The sequence below is a fragment of the Ischnura elegans genome, chromosome 1 (genome assembly GCF_921293095.1).
Source record: "Ischnura elegans chromosome 1, ioIscEleg1.1, whole genome shotgun sequence".
NCBI lineage: Eukaryota > Metazoa > Arthropoda > Insecta > Odonata > Coenagrionidae > Ischnura > Ischnura elegans.
The window spans coordinates 73,342,284-73,360,687 of NC_060246.1; the positions used below are offsets into that span (position 1 = coordinate 73,342,284).

The window sequence follows — 18,404 nt, forward strand, 5'->3', positions numbered from 1 at the left end:
GAGGGTAGTTACAGGTTAAGCAAAACGTGTACCAAGGCGGTCTTGCGAATGTGTAATACTGGAATGGACATTCTCGTTGTGCATCTTCTTCCTCGTCGTCCACGTACCGTTGCCTTATGTTGTTAGTCGAGAATTCGCTGCGCAAAATGGGGTTTCCCATCGGACGACAGTTATGCAATGCTTCTTCATTGCGTGAGGAAAGTATGGTAATTTATTATATTATGTATAAAAACTTATTTACGTATTATTCATCATACCTATGTACAATTAGTCGAAAATATGTTAAAATATATTTCCATTTACATTCAAAATGATTTCGCCGCTTTTACTGGAGCGACCGTAAAATATATAATTAATCCAACGATGATGACCACGATGATTAACAAAATGGCGATGATTATTTTTTTCTGCAAAGAAAAAAATAGTATTATATTTGTAAAATGCCATTATACATATAACGCCGGAACGGTACTCAAGAACCCGCTTTCTAATCAGTGTCAAGTCCAAATATTATGGTGGATAATGGGTATACCAACCCACTCTGCAGTGTGTGTTATTGCATGCTTAAAGATTTGTGCTATTTTTAGTATATTTAATCAAAATTTGCTCTTAATTAGGTGACAATTCTTTTTCCTTTAGCTAAAATTGGTTTCGTTAATTTAGTTGTACATTTTTTACTTTTGTTAAACTTGAAATTCTAAATCCTTTGGGTATGGTTCTTTTTTTCAAATGTTCAATCATATAATTGCCGTTTCTGACATTTACAATGAGAGTTCAATGGTTTTTAGCGTCACTTGATGGAAATCTGTCATGACTATCCGTAAAGAATAAAATTTCGCTATTTCCACTGTATTTTATTCACTCGTGACCGGTTTCGATACACTTAATCATCTTCTGGCACACTTTGACGACGGCGACGATCCTCAATTTTGTCCCGGAGTAAATAATCCGATAAAGGTCTTGCTGAGGCTGAGTTTATAGAGAGACCACCTCTTCGGCGTGATTGATTGTGTGCTTAAAAGCACTTATGTGGCAAATGGCATAACAAGTGTAAAGGGACCAGTCTAACCTTTCCAGTGTAAGTGAAGGTAGTGGCGGATTTGGGATAGGAGCAAGGGGGGGCTATGTGGGGGTAATCTCCCAAAAGTAGTGGGGGTCCGAGCAAAATTACCATTCTATCTTGTGTAAATTGGATTCCCAAGGGGGTGGGGTCTCCCTTAGCCCTTTGCCCTTTATAGTAAGTTATTCTTAACAACAAATTACTTCATATTTTTTTCTAAGTTGCAGCATTTCCGAGCTATTCCTTAGCCAATCAGAGCGCATCGCGGTCGAATTCGAGTGTCCTAAGGCGGTGTTGTCGAACCGAAAGTGGTAACGAAGCGCCAGCCAGACAAAGCGAAAAGATTGATTTTATTCCCAAAGCATTTCGAACATCGGTGTACCAGTAGCGCAAGCGGCAAGAAGCGAGACTTCCAGTCCGAAGATTTTTGGTTCGAATGGCGCTCGATGTTCGAATTGGCTCGAGAGTAAAATTCAATCTTTCCGCTTCGACTGGCTGGTGCTTCGAAACCTTTTTCTGTTCGTAATTCGGTAGGTAATTTTTTGTTGAGAATAACTTACTCTATCATGTCTATGGAAGCGTATCGGTGAATTTCTGACCTCCACATGTAGGGGTATGGGCAAGGAAGAAAGGGCGAAGAGGTGAGGGGGGTGGGAGGTGGGGATGGCGGATTGTTTGGTTGCTGGTGCGTGAATCATAGGGGGAGTGAGGAAGGCGTGTGTGTCGGTGCATCAGTCTCTCCGTGCCGCGGCAGGCGGTAAATGGGTGTAGAGCTAATCAGTAAGGTGATGGTTAGGAGGGGAAAACAAGGTTGAGAAGTCTATGGTCAATGTCGGGGTTGAATTTGAATAATTTCAAGTTGTTCTAAGGCATACATACAATTTGGGTCCAATTCTCTCTCACTCTCTGTTCAGAATTTGCTGTTTTTTACTTGAATGATCGAACTCAAGGAGATGTGTATGAAAGTAAGGTGATGTGATTGGCGTTTTGGTAACATGAGCGGTGCTCCTTCGCTCGAATACGAAAATTCCTCCCTGTTTTAACGATATAACAGGAACTGCATTTACTACACTCCAGTCTCCAGTGGCCGCTATGCTCCTTGTCACTTATTTTGTCTTTGGTGTTGCATAGCACCTTGCCGAAAACTACTCTGCTCTAGAATGATACTTTTATCTTATCTTTTGGAATGAGTTTGTTAAATTTCGACGTTGCCAAAATCAAATTTCGAAGATGATACAGTGCAGTGGAACCGGTCGCGTGTGATTAAATTTTTTTGGAACTAGTTAGGCTTTATTCTTTCCTGATATCCATTTACTGCGTTGTTTGGAAGTATTGGGAAGTTATTTTCTCTACCTTTCGTACGCTGGTTTTCAGTTCCTTCGCCTGGTGTATCTTCCGTTTAGCTTTTTCGGCATGTTCAGCAGTTTTCCCCACATGGTAGAGAATGACGTCAATAGTACCTCCCTTAATTCGGTACCGTTGGTGACGACGTAGCGTGAAAAGAGAAGAGAGTTCATGGTTAATGGGGCAACTCGTGCAATTTGTTCCCTGGAGCTGCCGTGCTAGTTATCAAGAATAAATGCTGGTATCCTTACTGAGAGCTTTTGTTTTCATAATCGCGGATAATAAGCAAAAGATTCCCTTCATCCAACTCTTTTCATCCAGCAATAAATTACCCAATTTCATTCCGTTCTTGTAGGAAATAGGTATGTTGTATTGAAATTACGAATTTAATTTGCTGTAGTATAGCGAATTAAATTCATAATTTCAAGTTAGAGAATAGAAATTCTCTTACTTGTCAAAAAAATTCACTTCGGCACGTGGCGTCATTTATTTCATCGTTCCAGGCACGTAGCCAGAACCTAATTCGTGGGTTTTTTTTTAGAGTTACGCGGGCTGCCTGTCATGATATTTTGTTGTCAATTTTTACGCGTCAGCGGCCATATATTTCATTAAGTCATCTGTATATTTCTTTAGAATTGATCTGAAAGTTAAATTTATCATTGCTGTCGTCGAACAGGGTGAAAATTAATTTTAAAAGTGAAATCGAATGTGAGAGCTGAGATAACCCAGGGCTAGTGGTCTCCTCAGCAGATGTATCCGTGGATGGTCGTCACTGGGGAAAAATTTCGGGGGATCTGAAGCCCCCAATGAACCCCCTCTGTCTATGTGCGTGCATCGTTCTGTTCCCAAAAATCTGTCCTTTTCTTAATTACTAAATTCATGAATAGAACTTAATTCACGGCATTGTCATTCCTGGTTTTCAACACACCTGTGCTTCCACTAGAATAGCCATATCCACAAATAAGTCTCTCAGTTCCCTTATGGATTGCTCTATTTTTATTATTTCTTCATGTCTGGCTTTGACTTCGTCGAGGACCCTCCTCGCTTCCATCGTCTCCATTAGCACCTGAAACGGAAAGAGAAGTATATTCAATGAAATATTTGGTACCCTCGAACTCTTATGTAATGACGTACTTTGTATGAATTCTTTATGCAAGATTCCTTTTCTCAAAGGAATCTTTTGTTCAAAAGGAGCGGGTTGGTACGAGGGCTAGTGTGCTGGCCTCACCCCGCGGGCCCTGGTTCAAACCACGATGTTGGTAGAGATTTATCTTATGCTTCCGGATCCATGCTGCAGTGATGTTGGGAGGGCGCTTCAGGTGCAGCACTCCGTCCTTCGGATGAGACGCTAAGCCTTTGGCGCCTTTATTTAATTTCAGGCTAATGCTGGAGCCGGGTATCTCTCCACCCTTCATGCTCCCGTGGCACAAATTACCTTAGTTGTCGGTGGCCTCCTTTTAAAACCATGTCAGGAATTCTGTTCTTAATTTTGTATTTTTACTCGTATATTTTGTAAAATGATTCAACGATTTACATAGCGTATAAAAATATTTTAGATATGTATCGTATCCTTCTTGTAATCGGCCTTACATATGTGAAATTATCGAAGTTTCTATTACCTCTCTTGAAAAGAAGCTTCGAAACTAAATGTCACGAACTATAGAGCGAACGCAAGCCCAATTGCGTTTCGCAATTATTATGCAAGTGCGGCAAAATTTATGTGAATTTGCTTCTCTTAAAATAATAATTCCTCGTATCTATTGAATCCATGACTAAATCACGTTCTGGTAAGAATAAAAGTTCCTCTCTTCTGTTACCTCTCCATGTTTTTCTCGGTCCTCCTCATTGTAATCTTGAATAATGTGTTCCATTTTTAATTTCCACGTTCCCAAGAGGGCAAAGAAAGATTATTATTATTATTATTTCATAAAATCTTCCCTTCATTCAGCTGTTGCGTTAATCATGTACATATTCAGAAACTCTATATTTTAATTATGACGATGAATAAAACTATGCAACTAATGGTCACTGGAAGCTCTTCATCGATTTACTCGACGTAGTTGTCCTTACTTTAGCCATGTTAGGACTGTCTCGCGGCTGAGCTTAAAGCCACCTTTTGCGTCCACCTTGTTGCGGCTGGAGGATCGAGCTCTAGATGTAGAGGTAAGCTGCGAGATAAGCGGGTTATTTCGTCGAACAAGCCGTCGTGGACAAAAAGCGACGGTGTTCTGAGGGGTTATTGGTCTGTCCTGGTAGACCATTTAAATTGATACCGAAACTCTTGAAGATGCCGTGACTTGGCGACTGGGGGCCGCAAACAATTATGCAGAGATGGCAACAGAAACTAAACGAAAGTCAAAACCAGTAAAATTTCAATAGTTTCGTTCCCAGCAGCGAAATGTAGAAACGAAACGAAATGGATTTAAACGCGGGGAGCTAAACTTAGGTTCGAAACGAAATCGGAGTCTAAACTACTTCGGGTCGAAAGTTAACTAAAACTCTGGGACGAAACGAAACGCAGATAATGTTTCGCACCGGAGGGACCACGTTCTTCACCTTCGAACGGTTTTTGTTTCGACCCGCGCACCGAGTACGGAGTATGGTTGAATGAAGAAGAGGTTCGGCCTACCGCCATTAAACGCATGGGGCACTTATATACAGACTGTCCCACAAGTCGTCGGTCATTTTTAACCTGTAATTTTAGTAACTTCGCATCGAGATATATTAATGAAAATTAGCATACTAATGGGGAAAGGTCCTATGTTTTGTGGAGTGCAAGCAAAATTTTACAATCTTGACCCTTTGACGTCACAATGTGGGTCCAAACCAAAAATTTGAATTTTCCTTATGGGGTTTCAATGTTAAAAAAACCGAGATAGAACAAAGTCTAAATTTCAATGACCAATTCTTAGGTTTTCGGACACGAGAAAACCGAAAATAGCACTTTTATTTACGAAAATTCAACCATTGACCCCGTGAGGTCACTGGTCATAAGGGTGGCAAAAAGAAAAAAAGAATGGCATTCCAACTAAGGTGTCGATCCATGGGTTTTAAAGGGTGCCCAAGTCAAAAGTATTGTCCTAATACCCGTATTATCCACTAATTGACCTCCAAGGTGAATACGGAGGTCAAAGGTCATGGAGGTAAACGTAAATTTGTCGAAGGAATCTTTTGTAAATTCATGATTTTCAATATTTTGGTTTTTTTCTGAAAGAAAATAATTGTGTTTTTATATTTCGGGGGGGGGGGGTCCGGACCCCCCGGACATACCCCCTGGCTATATCACAGATGTTTCTTTTATATATGTATAAATATATATATATTTTGCAATGCTCATTCCATGGAAAATAAAAGTTTACAAGCATCAGATCACATGTGTCAGTCAGTGGCAATTCCCGTCAGTCGGTGAAGTCCATTTTTTATGACCAAAGAGAGGAAACCATTGCTTTAGCAAAGTCATGATTTCGTGTCAAAGGGGAAATATATGAACAAAAACTGGGTGTGACGGTCAGTCAGTGACGCGTAGAAACTCTTATGATGACTGGAGTTTAGTTAGTATGATGACCTCAAGGATGGAATATAATCCCTTTCAGACCTCTGCTTTCCATTTAAGAACGCCCTTCTGTTCAAATACTCACGATATCTTGTGAAGTTCGGTAATGTAGTAGATTTTAATTCTTACTGCCAGTGTTGTTTATGCATTGATATCATTGCAAAAATGCAATAAGATTACACATTTTTTCCACTGAGGTCAGTGAATTAGTGATGTCTTTTACTTACATTTCCTGTAAATACACTCGTCTTTCCGCTATCAATTATATCCTCTAGCTCCTCGTCAGTTGGATCCTGGCTTACTGGAAAGTAAAGTTTCACACCGTGTCAACAAATTGCTGTTAAGGTTGTGGTACAACCAACCTGCTATGCACGTGAAATTTAAAAGGAAGAAAAATAAAAACTTTGCTTCTTACAAATTAACTTCTATGAGTTCTTCTTTTCTTTTGACTAGCGGTTAGTCTTGATTATAAAACAGTGTATAATACAATCAAAACTAGTTGATGATAAAAGTTATTTTATAGTAAGCAGAGTTTTTATCTTTCCTTAAAATGAAATCCGCTTTGTAAAGGCCTCAACCATTCAGTATAAAATTAGTTTTTAATTACCTATGTTGTCTTTTTAACGTATTTAAGATTTCCTTCGAACATTAAAAATCAGTGCACTCGGCGTAAAAGGCATACCGCGTATGGTTGTTTTTGAGAAAAAAGTAATAGTCTTCAAAATGGCGTCGTCAAAACGGTGGTCCCATTGAACGGTTCTCCTGTTTATTGCTATTTGGTATAAGATTAATTAGTGCATTACTATAACAGAGTTAGTAGCTTTTAGCTACCCATGAATAGGTGCCTCGTAACAAAAAATATAGAAAAGAATACCATACTGCATAAAACATGATTTACATAATTTATAATTCACGAACCCAATATACCAACATAATTCACAATTTCATATTCTAATGCGCATTTGATGTCAGGATCTATCTTCAAATAATTGATTTATTTAATTATAGTATGTCTTCAACAACGTGCTTTTAATTTTTTTCGTAATATCTCTTCATTACCCTCCTCATGTCTGAATTAACACGATGGCAATGTTTTCATATATGAAATGAGATACTCTGGAGAAATGTGATTTTTGAAACTTAAAAAAAGGAAGTATTCATGTTCTCTATATTAAAACATATATTTGTAATAATGATGATCTTATGGGCAAAAGGAATAAAAAATTTGTTGGAGGAGCATAGTATTTGCGGTGAACACTTGCGCCTTTCTAGAGATTTTTTAAGAAGCATTCTTCCGATTAAGGTAGGTTTGTTTGGGGTATTTGCGAAGTAATTTGTCGGTGTCCCTTCCCTTCATCGATGTCCCCCGTCAATTCACACTGAGGTCTACTCCCTTTCATTTTCACTTAAAATTGTTTTCATCATCCCCTTAGCCCTCGCTCCATGACAACCTTTTGCCTCTTCCGTATCTCATCCAGAAGCTGCCTCTCCTCACCCGCCATGTCCAGCACTTCTTCATTCCTCCTCCCCTCCGTCCACTTTACCTTATTCATTCTTCGCTATACCCACTTCTCAAATGCCTCCAATAATCTCCCGCCTTCCTTCTTTATTGTCCATGTTTCCGTACCACTAAGTGCTGTACTAAAGATCAAACTCTTCACTAACCTTTTCTGTAAACTCTTACATGGCGATCCTCTCATGAGCTCCTTCCCGTTCGTGAACGCCTCTTTTGCAATTATTTTCCTCATGGCCTCATTGCTGTATTTGTTTTGCTTTTCCTTCTGTTATGCAGATCCTCCACCCACTCTTTCCATGTCCCCTGAAAATCAGGTCTTGCTCAGTTTGCATCCTTCTATCTTTAGCCTTAATTTTTGGCATGGCTTGACCTTTCATGCCGTCAAATATCGACTTCACCTTGGCGTACAGCGAGCCTACCTCTCCTTCCCTCTGGAAGTTTTCCATTTCCTCACACTGCGTTTTCCTCAAAGCCGGCATCGCCCTTTTAGTTTTAGGCCTTATTTTTGGTATTCGATTCTTTATTTCCCTATTCATCTCTTTTTCCCTGTCCACGTACTTCCGCTTCCTTCTCTCCTCAATTCTTTTATCATTTCCTCTAATATCCACGATTTCTTTATCCTTGTACTGTAAACGTAGGCGAGTGACTTCTCGACCGTTTTGACTATTCCACTTTTAATATTATCCCACCCTTCCAGGTAGTCTTTTTATCCCCAATCTCCCAAGCACTATCCTTCACTTGTTCCTGGTATTCTCTCCATATAGTCTTCTTAAAGCTTCTGCGTTCCATTTATTCGGCGTTCTTATTTTTCTCAGTCTTATGAATCATAATTTGCATGTCATAAGCAATAGGTTGTGGTCTAAATTCGCATCTGCAGCAGGGAATCTGCTAGAGCTTTTCCAACTATTCCTATACCTCTGTCTTACCATTATGTAGCTATCTGATATCTCCCCATATACTCTGGACTCTCCTATGTGTACCTCTGGACTCTCCCATGTGTACCTCTGACCTTTGTGATGATTACACATGTGTTTGTGATGAATAACGTGTTTCTCTTGCAATATTCTTCTGATTTCTCTCCCCTGCCGTTCCTCATTCCCAATCCAACTTCTCCCATTTCGTTTGCATCCATCTCTGCCCTAATTAAGGCGTTCCAGTCCCTCATGACTACTAGATTTTTCTTAACTGTGGGTTCTCTAATTATTTCCTCGAGCTGTTCATACGCCCCATCTACGTAATCCTCCTTATGATTGCTTGTGGACATGTAAACTTGAACCTCCACAAGGTTGGTGGGCCGCGCTTCAATATCTACCACCAGAATCCTATCGCATACCTTATCTTTACCTACGACTCTGTGACCCATCTTCCCGTTTAAAACCGAAGCAAACCCTCGTCCCCACATCTATATGTAACAATATACACATCATCCCAGTTGTCCCCAGCATCCTTCCAACTTACTTCGCTTTATCCTAATATATATATATCATCCCTTCCTCCATTTCCCTTTTAATATTTTCTATTTTCCCCGCCCTTGCCATTGTCGTCACACTCCAACTATCCACTTTTATTGCTACCTTCTTCGTCTCCATTTTCTTGGTCATAATTTCTTCTTTCTTCATTGCTGCTGATGATGATATGTCTCTGCAAGGATTTCGCATCTTGATGACCCCGAGGACCTTGCTGCCGTGAACGACATCCACCCTTTGCAGATGAGTCCCGTTCGATGAGTTTCCGAGGCCTATTTGTTTGTACTCAATGTCCTCAGGGAAGGGATAGTTGGTAGGGTTTCCCACTTCCATTCAGTGTATTTCACGTGGTACCAGCATGATGTCTATCTTATGCCAGGCTCCTACCCTTCGACCTATCTGCCATTGGTGGCCCAACCGTGAGTAATTGAGAGTTAATCTAGCCATTGCAGCTCTATCGGTGAAAGGAACGCGTAAGCCTTTCAACCGCGGCAAGGTTGTAGCCCAAGGGAAAGGCCAGATATTGCTAAGGCGTAAAAAAGTGCGGTGGCTAGCATCGAGTATTCCATGGAGTCCGGAATCGAACGGCACTTACCGATTTTCATCTGTGTCCTCAACCACTGCTTGTGCTTCTCTCTGATCTCCACCCTGATGTTAGCGAAGTCATGCAGAGCTTCCGAGAATTGCCTGGAGAGCATTGCTTGCTGTGTCCTTCGTATTCTGAACTCTGCATCCGTCCACATGTCTGACGTATTGGAAGTCTTCGTTCCATATCTCTGTGTAACCTCCTGCTCCTCAATAGTTCTGTTAGATTCTAAAATATGTTGGTGAAATAGTTTTAATTACAGGTTTTTTAAACTATAAACGATAAATTAAAATAATGCAATTGCTACGTACTCAGAAGGAAACTCCGTATTTCCTTCGATAAGGATTTGACTGATGCCATTCTGTCATCCAGCTCCACTTGTATGGCTGTGGATTTGAAAAAAAGGCCATTTCATTATTTTGAATTTTGCTTGCTTTCGTACTAGAATGGTATTAAACGGGAGAGAGCATTGAATTTTTCCTTACCCGCAGATTACTCATTAGTTGTTACCTATTGTGATCAACTACAATGTTGACAGCCGAAGTATCTGGAATTGTGAATAGCCACTTGATGATGTGTGTATTGAGTTGTGAATAGTTAAAAAGTGGCATGGAAAAGTAATTCATGGGGGTGGCTGATTTTTGAGGCTGCAAAGCTTTGATCATGAACTGTGTCACCAGTTTCGAATTGTCATTTTTGGCAGTGGCAAAAATATGTGTTCTTTTAAGGTGTATATTTTTTTTAAGTAAATTACGTTCCAAATTTAAGCGAAATAAGATTAAGATTTTCCATCTTGAATATTAAATCTTTGTTGTATTAAAAATGAAAAGTAACTGACAGCTATTTTTTGTTTGTAATAGTTACGTGTGCCACCCCCGGAGAGCGACTTCTATTTCGTTTGTAGTTTGTATGTCGGCGGCTACGGAATACAAACATCATCTCTGTACCTGGTGATTCCTTGCAAGATTAGAGATGTTAATCGTCCGCTTTTGTTTTGAGAAATTATTTTTGTCTACGTTTTTGGTAAAGGCATGTTCGGGAGGGAAAACGTGGATTGGGCTAGGATAAGGTTTTGGATCGTAGAAGTCTGGGAAAGTGGATTAAGGAGACATGAATTTTTTAGCTTGAAAACGCGTAGGGTATTCCAGATATTTTAGAGGAAGAGTATGACAAATTCGACGTAGCTGAATAATTTACTTTAGTTTATGGTAGTCATCAATCACATAATTTGACTACTGCTGGTAAAACTAAAACTTTAATCTATTGATTTTATCCTTTCGGAATATTTAATCATAGGTAAAAATAATAAATGAGCTTACAGTTATTTAATGCTTTCGCCCTTGTTTCTAATATTGTCTTTTCAGCTTGTGTGATCACTTGTTTAAATAGTCCCCCTCCAAGCACGGTCGATAAATAAATTCATTCGTGATTAGCTAATTATCTCGGGATACCCTACGAGTGGCTTTTTTGCGAGTCGTTAGCTATACTGGTCGAAGCTGTCGTACCTACCCGTTTTTCGTGAATAACCCAGATATCATAACGAAATCAGTATTATAAGTGAATGGTGGCGGGCCAACTGTTATCTCCGCACTCACTTGAGTCTGTCCGAGGCATGGAAAACATTTTTCTGTGTAGCTTTCGGATTTCGTCGTTGTGTTTTTCAATGGAGTTGATTTTCTCCTGAACGTCCTCCACCTTAAAGAGAAAATTAAATGGTCTATCGTTAAAAAGGGTAGGTTTCCGGTATTTTGTAGGTCTGTTTTTCGTTTCTCTTTATTTACTTGTGAACGAGATATCATATTTTTGGCTTCAAACAATATAGACTAAAGAAAAATCATTTGCCACAAAATAGTGTGATAAATATATCTCCCAATATTGCACAATTCTTCGAGCATGGCAAATTAGTACAGTGTTTGCGTGGTAATGATATTAGTATAGAATTGAGTTAATTACTAAGGATTATGGATTGGAAAACAATATATGTATCTCAAATTGTATTGTCTCACCAAATGAATGGAAAAATGAATCTTTTTTCAGATAAATCATACGTTTATGATTCCACTAAAAATAGAATCTTTCATGTGAAGGATATTTAATTCGTGGTGGGATGATTCATTTACACATCACCTTAAAAAACGATGATTTTTTTGCACAGAATGTGGTTAATTCAATTCTTATGTAATTCGATATTTTTTCCAACTATTCTAGCCGACTGTTGTGTTATTATCACTTAACTAACATTATTGGAATTTAATTGCAGAATTTATTTTGCTAACGACCAATAAATTAGTGCGTTGGCGTACCAAACTTTATTTTTATCATGATACTTGTGGTATTACGAACATCATTTTTTTCTAAATGACGCATACGTTAAAGAATCACCATTTTTCTTGTGATTCGACTACTTCTGCCATAATGGCCTAGTTACACAATTAACACATTCGTATTTTGCGTGAATATATGATCGATTTCGGTGGAACGGAACATGCACGAACTCATGAACCAAATTAGATTATATTCAGTTCATGCTTTTGTACTATCTAGGTGGCTACACGAGCATTTTCGCGTTCGTGCATTCATTCAGCAAATCGTACGTGTTAATGTTCCGCGTAACCAAGCCTTTAGGGCTTGTTAAAAATACGTATTTGAAAATGCCATATCCAGAAATTATGGCATGGATGGAGAATTTGTGTGGCCATTAGCGATGAAGGGAACTAGGAATATTATATTTTGACCTTTTCATCAAAATGACGTTCACTTCGTTTGTTGCTCTCCTTCAGCGGAGAGTGGAGTATGATGGAAATAAGTAAGGGAAAGTGTTGGGTGACCTGGGAATAAGGAAGAAGATAGAGGTTATGGATAAAATGTGGAATTGTAGAACCACAGTAAGTCCTCCATACAAGAACAAGATGCGTTCCGAGACCGTGTTCGTAAATTGAAAAACCAATGCAAGACATCGAAAGATGTGGTTATCCTGCAGAATGCTACACTGCGTTGCAATTTTGCGTTAACTCACGATGTTGACGACCTTATATAGCTGCGCGTGCGATGCGGCTGGAGTCGAAGAAATTTCACTGTCCGCGGGCAGGAAAAACGGGCGAAACGCTGAATAATTCCTGACTTCAGAACAAATTAATTAATACTTTGTTCAGACTGTGCCCAAAGTGCGAGTTCCTCTCCCCCCACCGCGTCGCATTGGGCTACTCCAAAGGCGCTAAAGTTGAAATTTCGGGCACGCTTGAAATTTTCGAATGTTCGTATCTCTGAATGTTCGTAAGTGGAGGACTTACTGTGATGCGGTACTCAGGTGAATGGGAAGGAGAAATGTCGGAATAGTTTGTTAAATTCTCGATGTACATCTGCCTTAACTAATACTACCACTAGGTTTTACTCAGATTTCAGATTTTTACCTCGTTATGGAAGTCGTGCATGAAGCTGTCTTCGAGCGCCGTGAGAGTATTCCTTCTGTCCATGTAAACCACAATACTACCCCGTCTGGGTGAAATGTCATCTTCGGTGACATCTTGTTCTTCGTTGCTTTGGTTGGCGGCTGACTTCTGTAAGAGATGCTGGAGTTCATTTAATTTTCAGTGTTTGTAATGAAGTTCAACTATTTAAATTTAAATGCTTAGCTATGAGGAGGATGAGCTTTACATTTGTGACTGTGCATTTCGGAATCGTTATTACTTTGAGGGGTAGGAAAGAGGAATTCCTTATAAATTTGGTGCAATGCAGTGGTTTTTAAAATGTGGAGCATATTATATTTGAATCATTAGACTGAATGAAAAAAACGTTTTTTTTATTATTTTTATTTGTTTAAACCCGTTTAAAATTTATTCCTACAAACATTAGGAAGAAAAATAGAACCGCATGTTGCGTCGGACAAGCTGATGTAACCACTCATATTAATGACAAAAATTAGCATTTGGATTGACTATGACAGCTTTTTGAGAGATTCAAATTAAAATTGTAGTAACATAATCTGTTATTCTCTCTATTGATGTTAAATTAAATCCAAACTTTCAAGGAGAGAAGATTGATATAGCACGAAATAACTCCTTTTTTATGCTGAATGCATACATTTTTACCGTATTATAAGAATGCAATATCCATTTTGAATAATATGTTAGTCTACGTCTTTATTTTATCTAATTAGTTTATACAAGGAGGTTCCATGTTACTGACAAAGTGGTAATTGAACTCAGTTTTGAAGAGAAATACATACCCGCGTAATAATTGGAAATTTATGGGTTAAAGTTAGTTTACTTGTGTTCTCTTTAACGGTTTTTTTGGGTAATGCATTGCTTTTAAGTTTCCTATAAAATACGGTAGTGGTATTATATAGCAAATCGCATTTTAGCATAGTCGGACATGTTTTACCTCAATAAATAAATCATTAAGGCAATGGGTCAAAGTTGTGTGCAATATTTATTTATATCTACAGTAATCGAATACCATAAAAATATAAAATATAATTTTAAGTTCTAACAATTTTTTACCCTGCTTTTAATGAAAAATAAACAATTTCGCACCAAGATTACTTTAACCCGTATCGGAACGCGATTTTTATCGAACATACCTCGAGTTATCGGCGTGAGAGTTGATAAAGAGTAGGGACGTGTGATTTCCCTCGGAAAAATGATTGTTTATGATTAAGAAATGGCGTAAGCCTATGAAAATCTGTATGAAAACGAGAATCGTATCTTTAAGGATAGTGCTCTCTATCTTAGATCTGTTCGCAGTGGGAGAAGATGATTCTCCCTCCCATCGTTCAAGTGAAAAACATTTTTATTGAGGCCAATGATTTAAATTTTTGAAACTGTTTTCATTAATTCACAGGTGGAAGCCTTCAGTTACCGAATTAATGCTTATTAAATTATAAAAAAAATACTAATTTTTCCCTTGGCGATTTTAGACTTTAAAGTCCGTTTAATACTGGGCAAGTACTTGCATAATCTGACGAATATACGAAGGCGCAGTTAAAATTGCGTCGTGGAAAGTGGTGAATTACTAGAATGCATGCGAGAATGTATGGACGTGAGACGGCAAATAGCCCCTGTTCTGATTTCTTTCGTGCATTCGCGCAATTCCTCGCCATATTGAATAGAAATGCAATTCTAACCTGAGAAATTACGTGTCCCGTGTAAAACGGCCTTTATAACGTAATACATCAGTGAACTTCCTCCCTCTCTCCCGCCCGCCCCCAAATTTTTCTAAATCTTCGGCTGTTCGGTATATGGTTCATTTTTCGGCTGGTTCTAAAGTATTTTATTTTTTCACGATGTTGGTTTTTTCCTACAAAAGGATCAGCAAATCTTCTTTGCACTTACCTCTTTTAACTCTGTCAATCTGTCTCGCATAGTTCACAAGGCCAACTTCTGTATTCTTTTCAGGCTTAGCAGGTCGCTCCAGTAGGATGTGTTTCTCGATGGCATGCCGTGGCATCTAGTACATGACTCCTTCAGACTGCGGGGACTGACGCCGATATTCCTCCGTATGGTGACCACCTGCTGCAAACTGAGGAGATATTTTATCATCTACCTGCTGTTATATTTGTTTTAGTGCGCTGATAACTCCTTTTATTAATCTTGATCTTTGTATCCTCCTTTTTTTGATAAGTTCTATTAGGTGGAGCAGTTGTTCAAATATTCTTATCATTCGTGTGTAACCTAATGTAATAACTTTCTTAATTTTTTAAACCTTTATTCTTCCCCATATTCTTTCTAGAACCTGATATTTTATTTGATTATCAGTATATATTGTATATGTTTGTCATGCACTATTGGGATCAATAAATAATTATTTAGAGAAAATCTATTTTTCATTCTAAAATCTATCGTTTGTTGGCGACGGATGTATCTTCTTTTTCCATAGCTAATCATACCTATCCAATACCCGCCAGAGTTTATAAAGAGCTGGAAACTGAAATAGCACCGTTTCTGAAATTTATATAAGAAAATTCTCCGCGGAATATCGTGTACCTCCGAGATCGGAAAATAGCGAACGTTACTCTTATATTTGAGATTGGGAGTAAAGAAGATCCTAGTAACTCTAGACCTTTCTCCTTCATGTCTATCTCATGCAAAATACTAGAACACACAGATGTCAGTTCCGTGATGAGGTATTTCGACAGCGAAAATTTGTTAACTCAAAATCAGCATTGATTCCGAAAAGGGAAGTCGCGCGAGACTCGACTAGCCCTCTTTCTACTTCCTCTACATTGCTTCATCTGGAGAGACGCGATATAGTTTTATTTCAAAAAAGCTATCGATAAAGTTACGCTTGCGAAATCATTCGCTGAGCTAGAAGCGTATGGAAAGTATTTCGATGTAATTTGTTGAATTAAGGATTTCTATTATTCTATAAGGATTCCTTTCGTATAATAATAATGATATCATTACCGTTGTATCTAGTAAAATTCGACTTGTCGCGGACATTGCAGTTCTGTACATGGATATAAATTAGTGGAACAGAATTGCGCTCAAGAGATATGTCAATTCTTCAAACGATTGGTGTGGTACTTGGCAATAAGAGTTAAATCTAAATAAATATGTAGTAGCGAGTTTTTGAGAAAGAAAGGCTTTCCCAACGAAGCGTATTCAATTATTCAACCAAAATTATTGAATGTAGAGTCACTCGCGTATTTAGGAGTAACTGAGTCTCTGTTCTGTGCCGACATCGAATGGAAACTCAAATGCACAGCTAAATATCTAATTGATCTCGTTCGTTTTCTACACCTAACTCTGTATATGAAAGATGAATCACTTATAGCCTTGGGCTTCCAACCCACTCATATAAAGTAGTCTTATTGAATTAATTAGGAATAAATGAGGGGGAACACATAAAAGAACTTGGCCCCTTTTTTTTTATTAAAAATTTAATGTTTTGTGTTACAAACGCTAGTCATCATCGAAGTACTCTCAATTTAAACTGATACATTGGTTAAAACGTTTTTTCAGCTGCGCTATACACCTTTGTTACTCGTTGTTTCCGATGCCTTTTGCAGGACCGCCTTCGATTCCATTTTCACCTCAGTAATGTGATGAAAACATTTCCCTTTCATCACCATTTTCATCCGCAGGAACAAAACGAAATCACAAGGTGCGGGATCTAGTGAGTACGATGGGTGAGAAAGCAGTGTCATACAATTTTTTACCAAAAACTCAAGTCGTGGCAAGCAGCAACAAGTGTCGCATTTTGATCAGGAGTCAGCAAATAGGAGACGAATCTCGCCGCGATTCGTCTCATTTGCTAATCTTGAACTTAAATTTAATGCAGTGAACTCGAAGAAAGACCAGATTGTTCAGCGAGTTCGTAACTAGTACCCCTCTTATCCCAGTGCACATGGGAACGATTTTTTTCACACGATCATCTACTTATTATTCATTGAAAAATCAACTGATAGGTTTAAAAATAGCAATTTTCAATAAATAAAAGTCTCTTGAAAAAGTCACAAATGTAGTTCTCATTTTCACAACTGGCGCACAAAGTATGTTCTTCTTTTCCCTTACGGAAACAATCGTTTTTATCATAGATTGAACATCCCAATGTTCCCATTCACACTTGGGCTTGGAGCCAATAATCTTCATCGGCTTCTGAATCTGGCGAAAAGGTGATGCAGTAGACGACACATTTAGGTGAGGGAAATTTTGAAACGTTTCCACATTTACCCCTATTTTGAGCTTCTACATTACCATCATCGGCATATTGAACTATGAAGCTAAAACTATGCTACATTTTCCAGGTAGTAGATAACTTAATTACACCAGATTGTAGCATGTTTTATGCTTAACAATTACTTCTATAGCACTAAGAATTAGCTTGGTGGACTGGCTGATTGAATTAAACTTAAAATCTTACCTCAAAAGTTTTACGAATGAAGAGAAACTTGGAACAAGTATTTCAAAGACAATAAACCATGAGTTGACTGTCCCCGCTCCTACAGGCTTACTAAAGAAGCAGGCCAAGAAATTGATGAGGTCACCGCTAGCGTACAGTACCTACCTAAAGCCCTAAAGGTTATGCTTACACATTACCAAGAAGCTTACACATTTGCACCAGTCCCTCTAAGAGTTACGTGCGCAGTGATTTCCGTCCGTTTATTTTTGGGTCCCCCTTCGTGGAATGGGAAAGTGTAATCGATCGAAAAAAAATGAAGATTAAATCTTTTGGGGAAATTTCAAGAAGAATACTTTTTGCCTGATGTTCAACATATTGGGAGAGAGACGAATTATTATGGTAGAAATCACAGGCATGAGATTTTGGAAATGCCTGCAGAAACGATAGATTTAAGATGAGAAGATACCATAAAACCTGCAATAATTTAGGGAGTCATGTAATGGAAATAGTGGCGTTCGGTCGTACGCGTCGTTGTTCCCGAGTTTTCGTCCTGAATACTAGAGAAGTTCAAGAGAAAAATGTCCGTTTTCTCTTGAAAACGCTGCCAGTAGGAGGAGTGAAACGTCGAGCAGATAATCTTACCTACGCAGCATTTCCCGAAAGAAACCACCAACATTTACATGGAGTATTTGAGAAATGTTAACTGACAATTTTTGAACATTTAAATATGACTGTTGACACCACTCTCGAGGCAGGCTTAAAATTTCCCCACCTTCCGTATTTTGAAATTCCCTCTCTCCTTTCTTGGCCGCCATCCGGTAGTCTTTTTTCTCATATTGGCATTCGAATGCCTCGAGCAAAGGGACTGCATAGAGGAGGCCCAATTCAATCCCTTAGAAGGCTGATTTCTAATGCCGCTTCGGTCGCGTTTTAATCGGATTTCAAAAATGTCCGCAGCGCGGTGATGAGTGGAATGCGATCCACTTTTCCGATATTTTGCAGTGTTATAATTGAAAATGCGAGGGATAGCATTGAAAAAT

At 38.7% G+C, this 18,404-nt stretch overlaps 2 protein-coding genes across 4 annotated transcripts in view; one reads left to right on the forward strand and one right to left on the reverse strand.

The window, feature by feature from the left end:
• Positions 1–15,338, forward strand: part of LOC124163467 (lymphokine-activated killer T-cell-originated protein kinase) — a 53,520-nt gene extending 38,182 nt beyond the window's left edge. For both annotated transcript variants that reach the window (XM_046540402.1, XM_046540393.1), the window contains one exon: positions 14,919–15,338. The gene's annotated coding sequence lies outside the window, so the exon portion shown is untranslated. The remainder of the gene's footprint in view (positions 1–14,918) is intronic.
• On the reverse strand, positions 6–14,944 carry LOC124163501 (syntaxin-like). 2 transcript variants are annotated; one of them, XM_046540465.1, is made up of 9 exons: positions 14,856–14,944; positions 12,936–13,082; positions 11,121–11,220; positions 9,837–9,911; positions 9,535–9,753; positions 6,185–6,258; positions 3,333–3,470; positions 2,414–2,524; positions 6–407 (listed from the first exon to the last, which is right to left on the reverse strand). In XM_046540465.1, the coding sequence occupies exons 1-9, from the start codon at positions 14,883–14,885 to the stop codon at positions 306–308; spliced, it is 996 nt and encodes a 331-aa protein (XP_046396421.1). In that variant the 5' UTR covers positions 14,886–14,944; the 3' UTR covers positions 6–305. The 2 variants fall into 2 exon arrangements, with proteins under 2 accessions (XP_046396421.1, XP_046396413.1); XM_046540457.1 differs by having other exon boundaries at positions 12,936–13,094; positions 14,856–14,943.
• Positions 15,339–18,404: the final 3,066 nt, after the last annotated feature.

Excerpts from the sequence above, each read along its gene's own strand:
- LOC124163501 (XM_046540457.1), bottom strand. The coding sequence starts at position 14,885 with ATGCGAGACAGATTGACAGAGTTAAAAGAG. Across the intron at positions 2,525-3,332 it reads CTATTCTAGTGGAAGCACAG|GGAGGTACTATTGACGTCAT; the intron begins GTGTGTTGAAAA and ends TACCGAATTAAG. Across the intron at positions 408-2,413 it reads TGAAAACCAGCGTACGAAAG|AAAAAAATAATCATCGCCAT; the intron begins GTAGAGAAAATA and ends TTTTCTTTGCAG.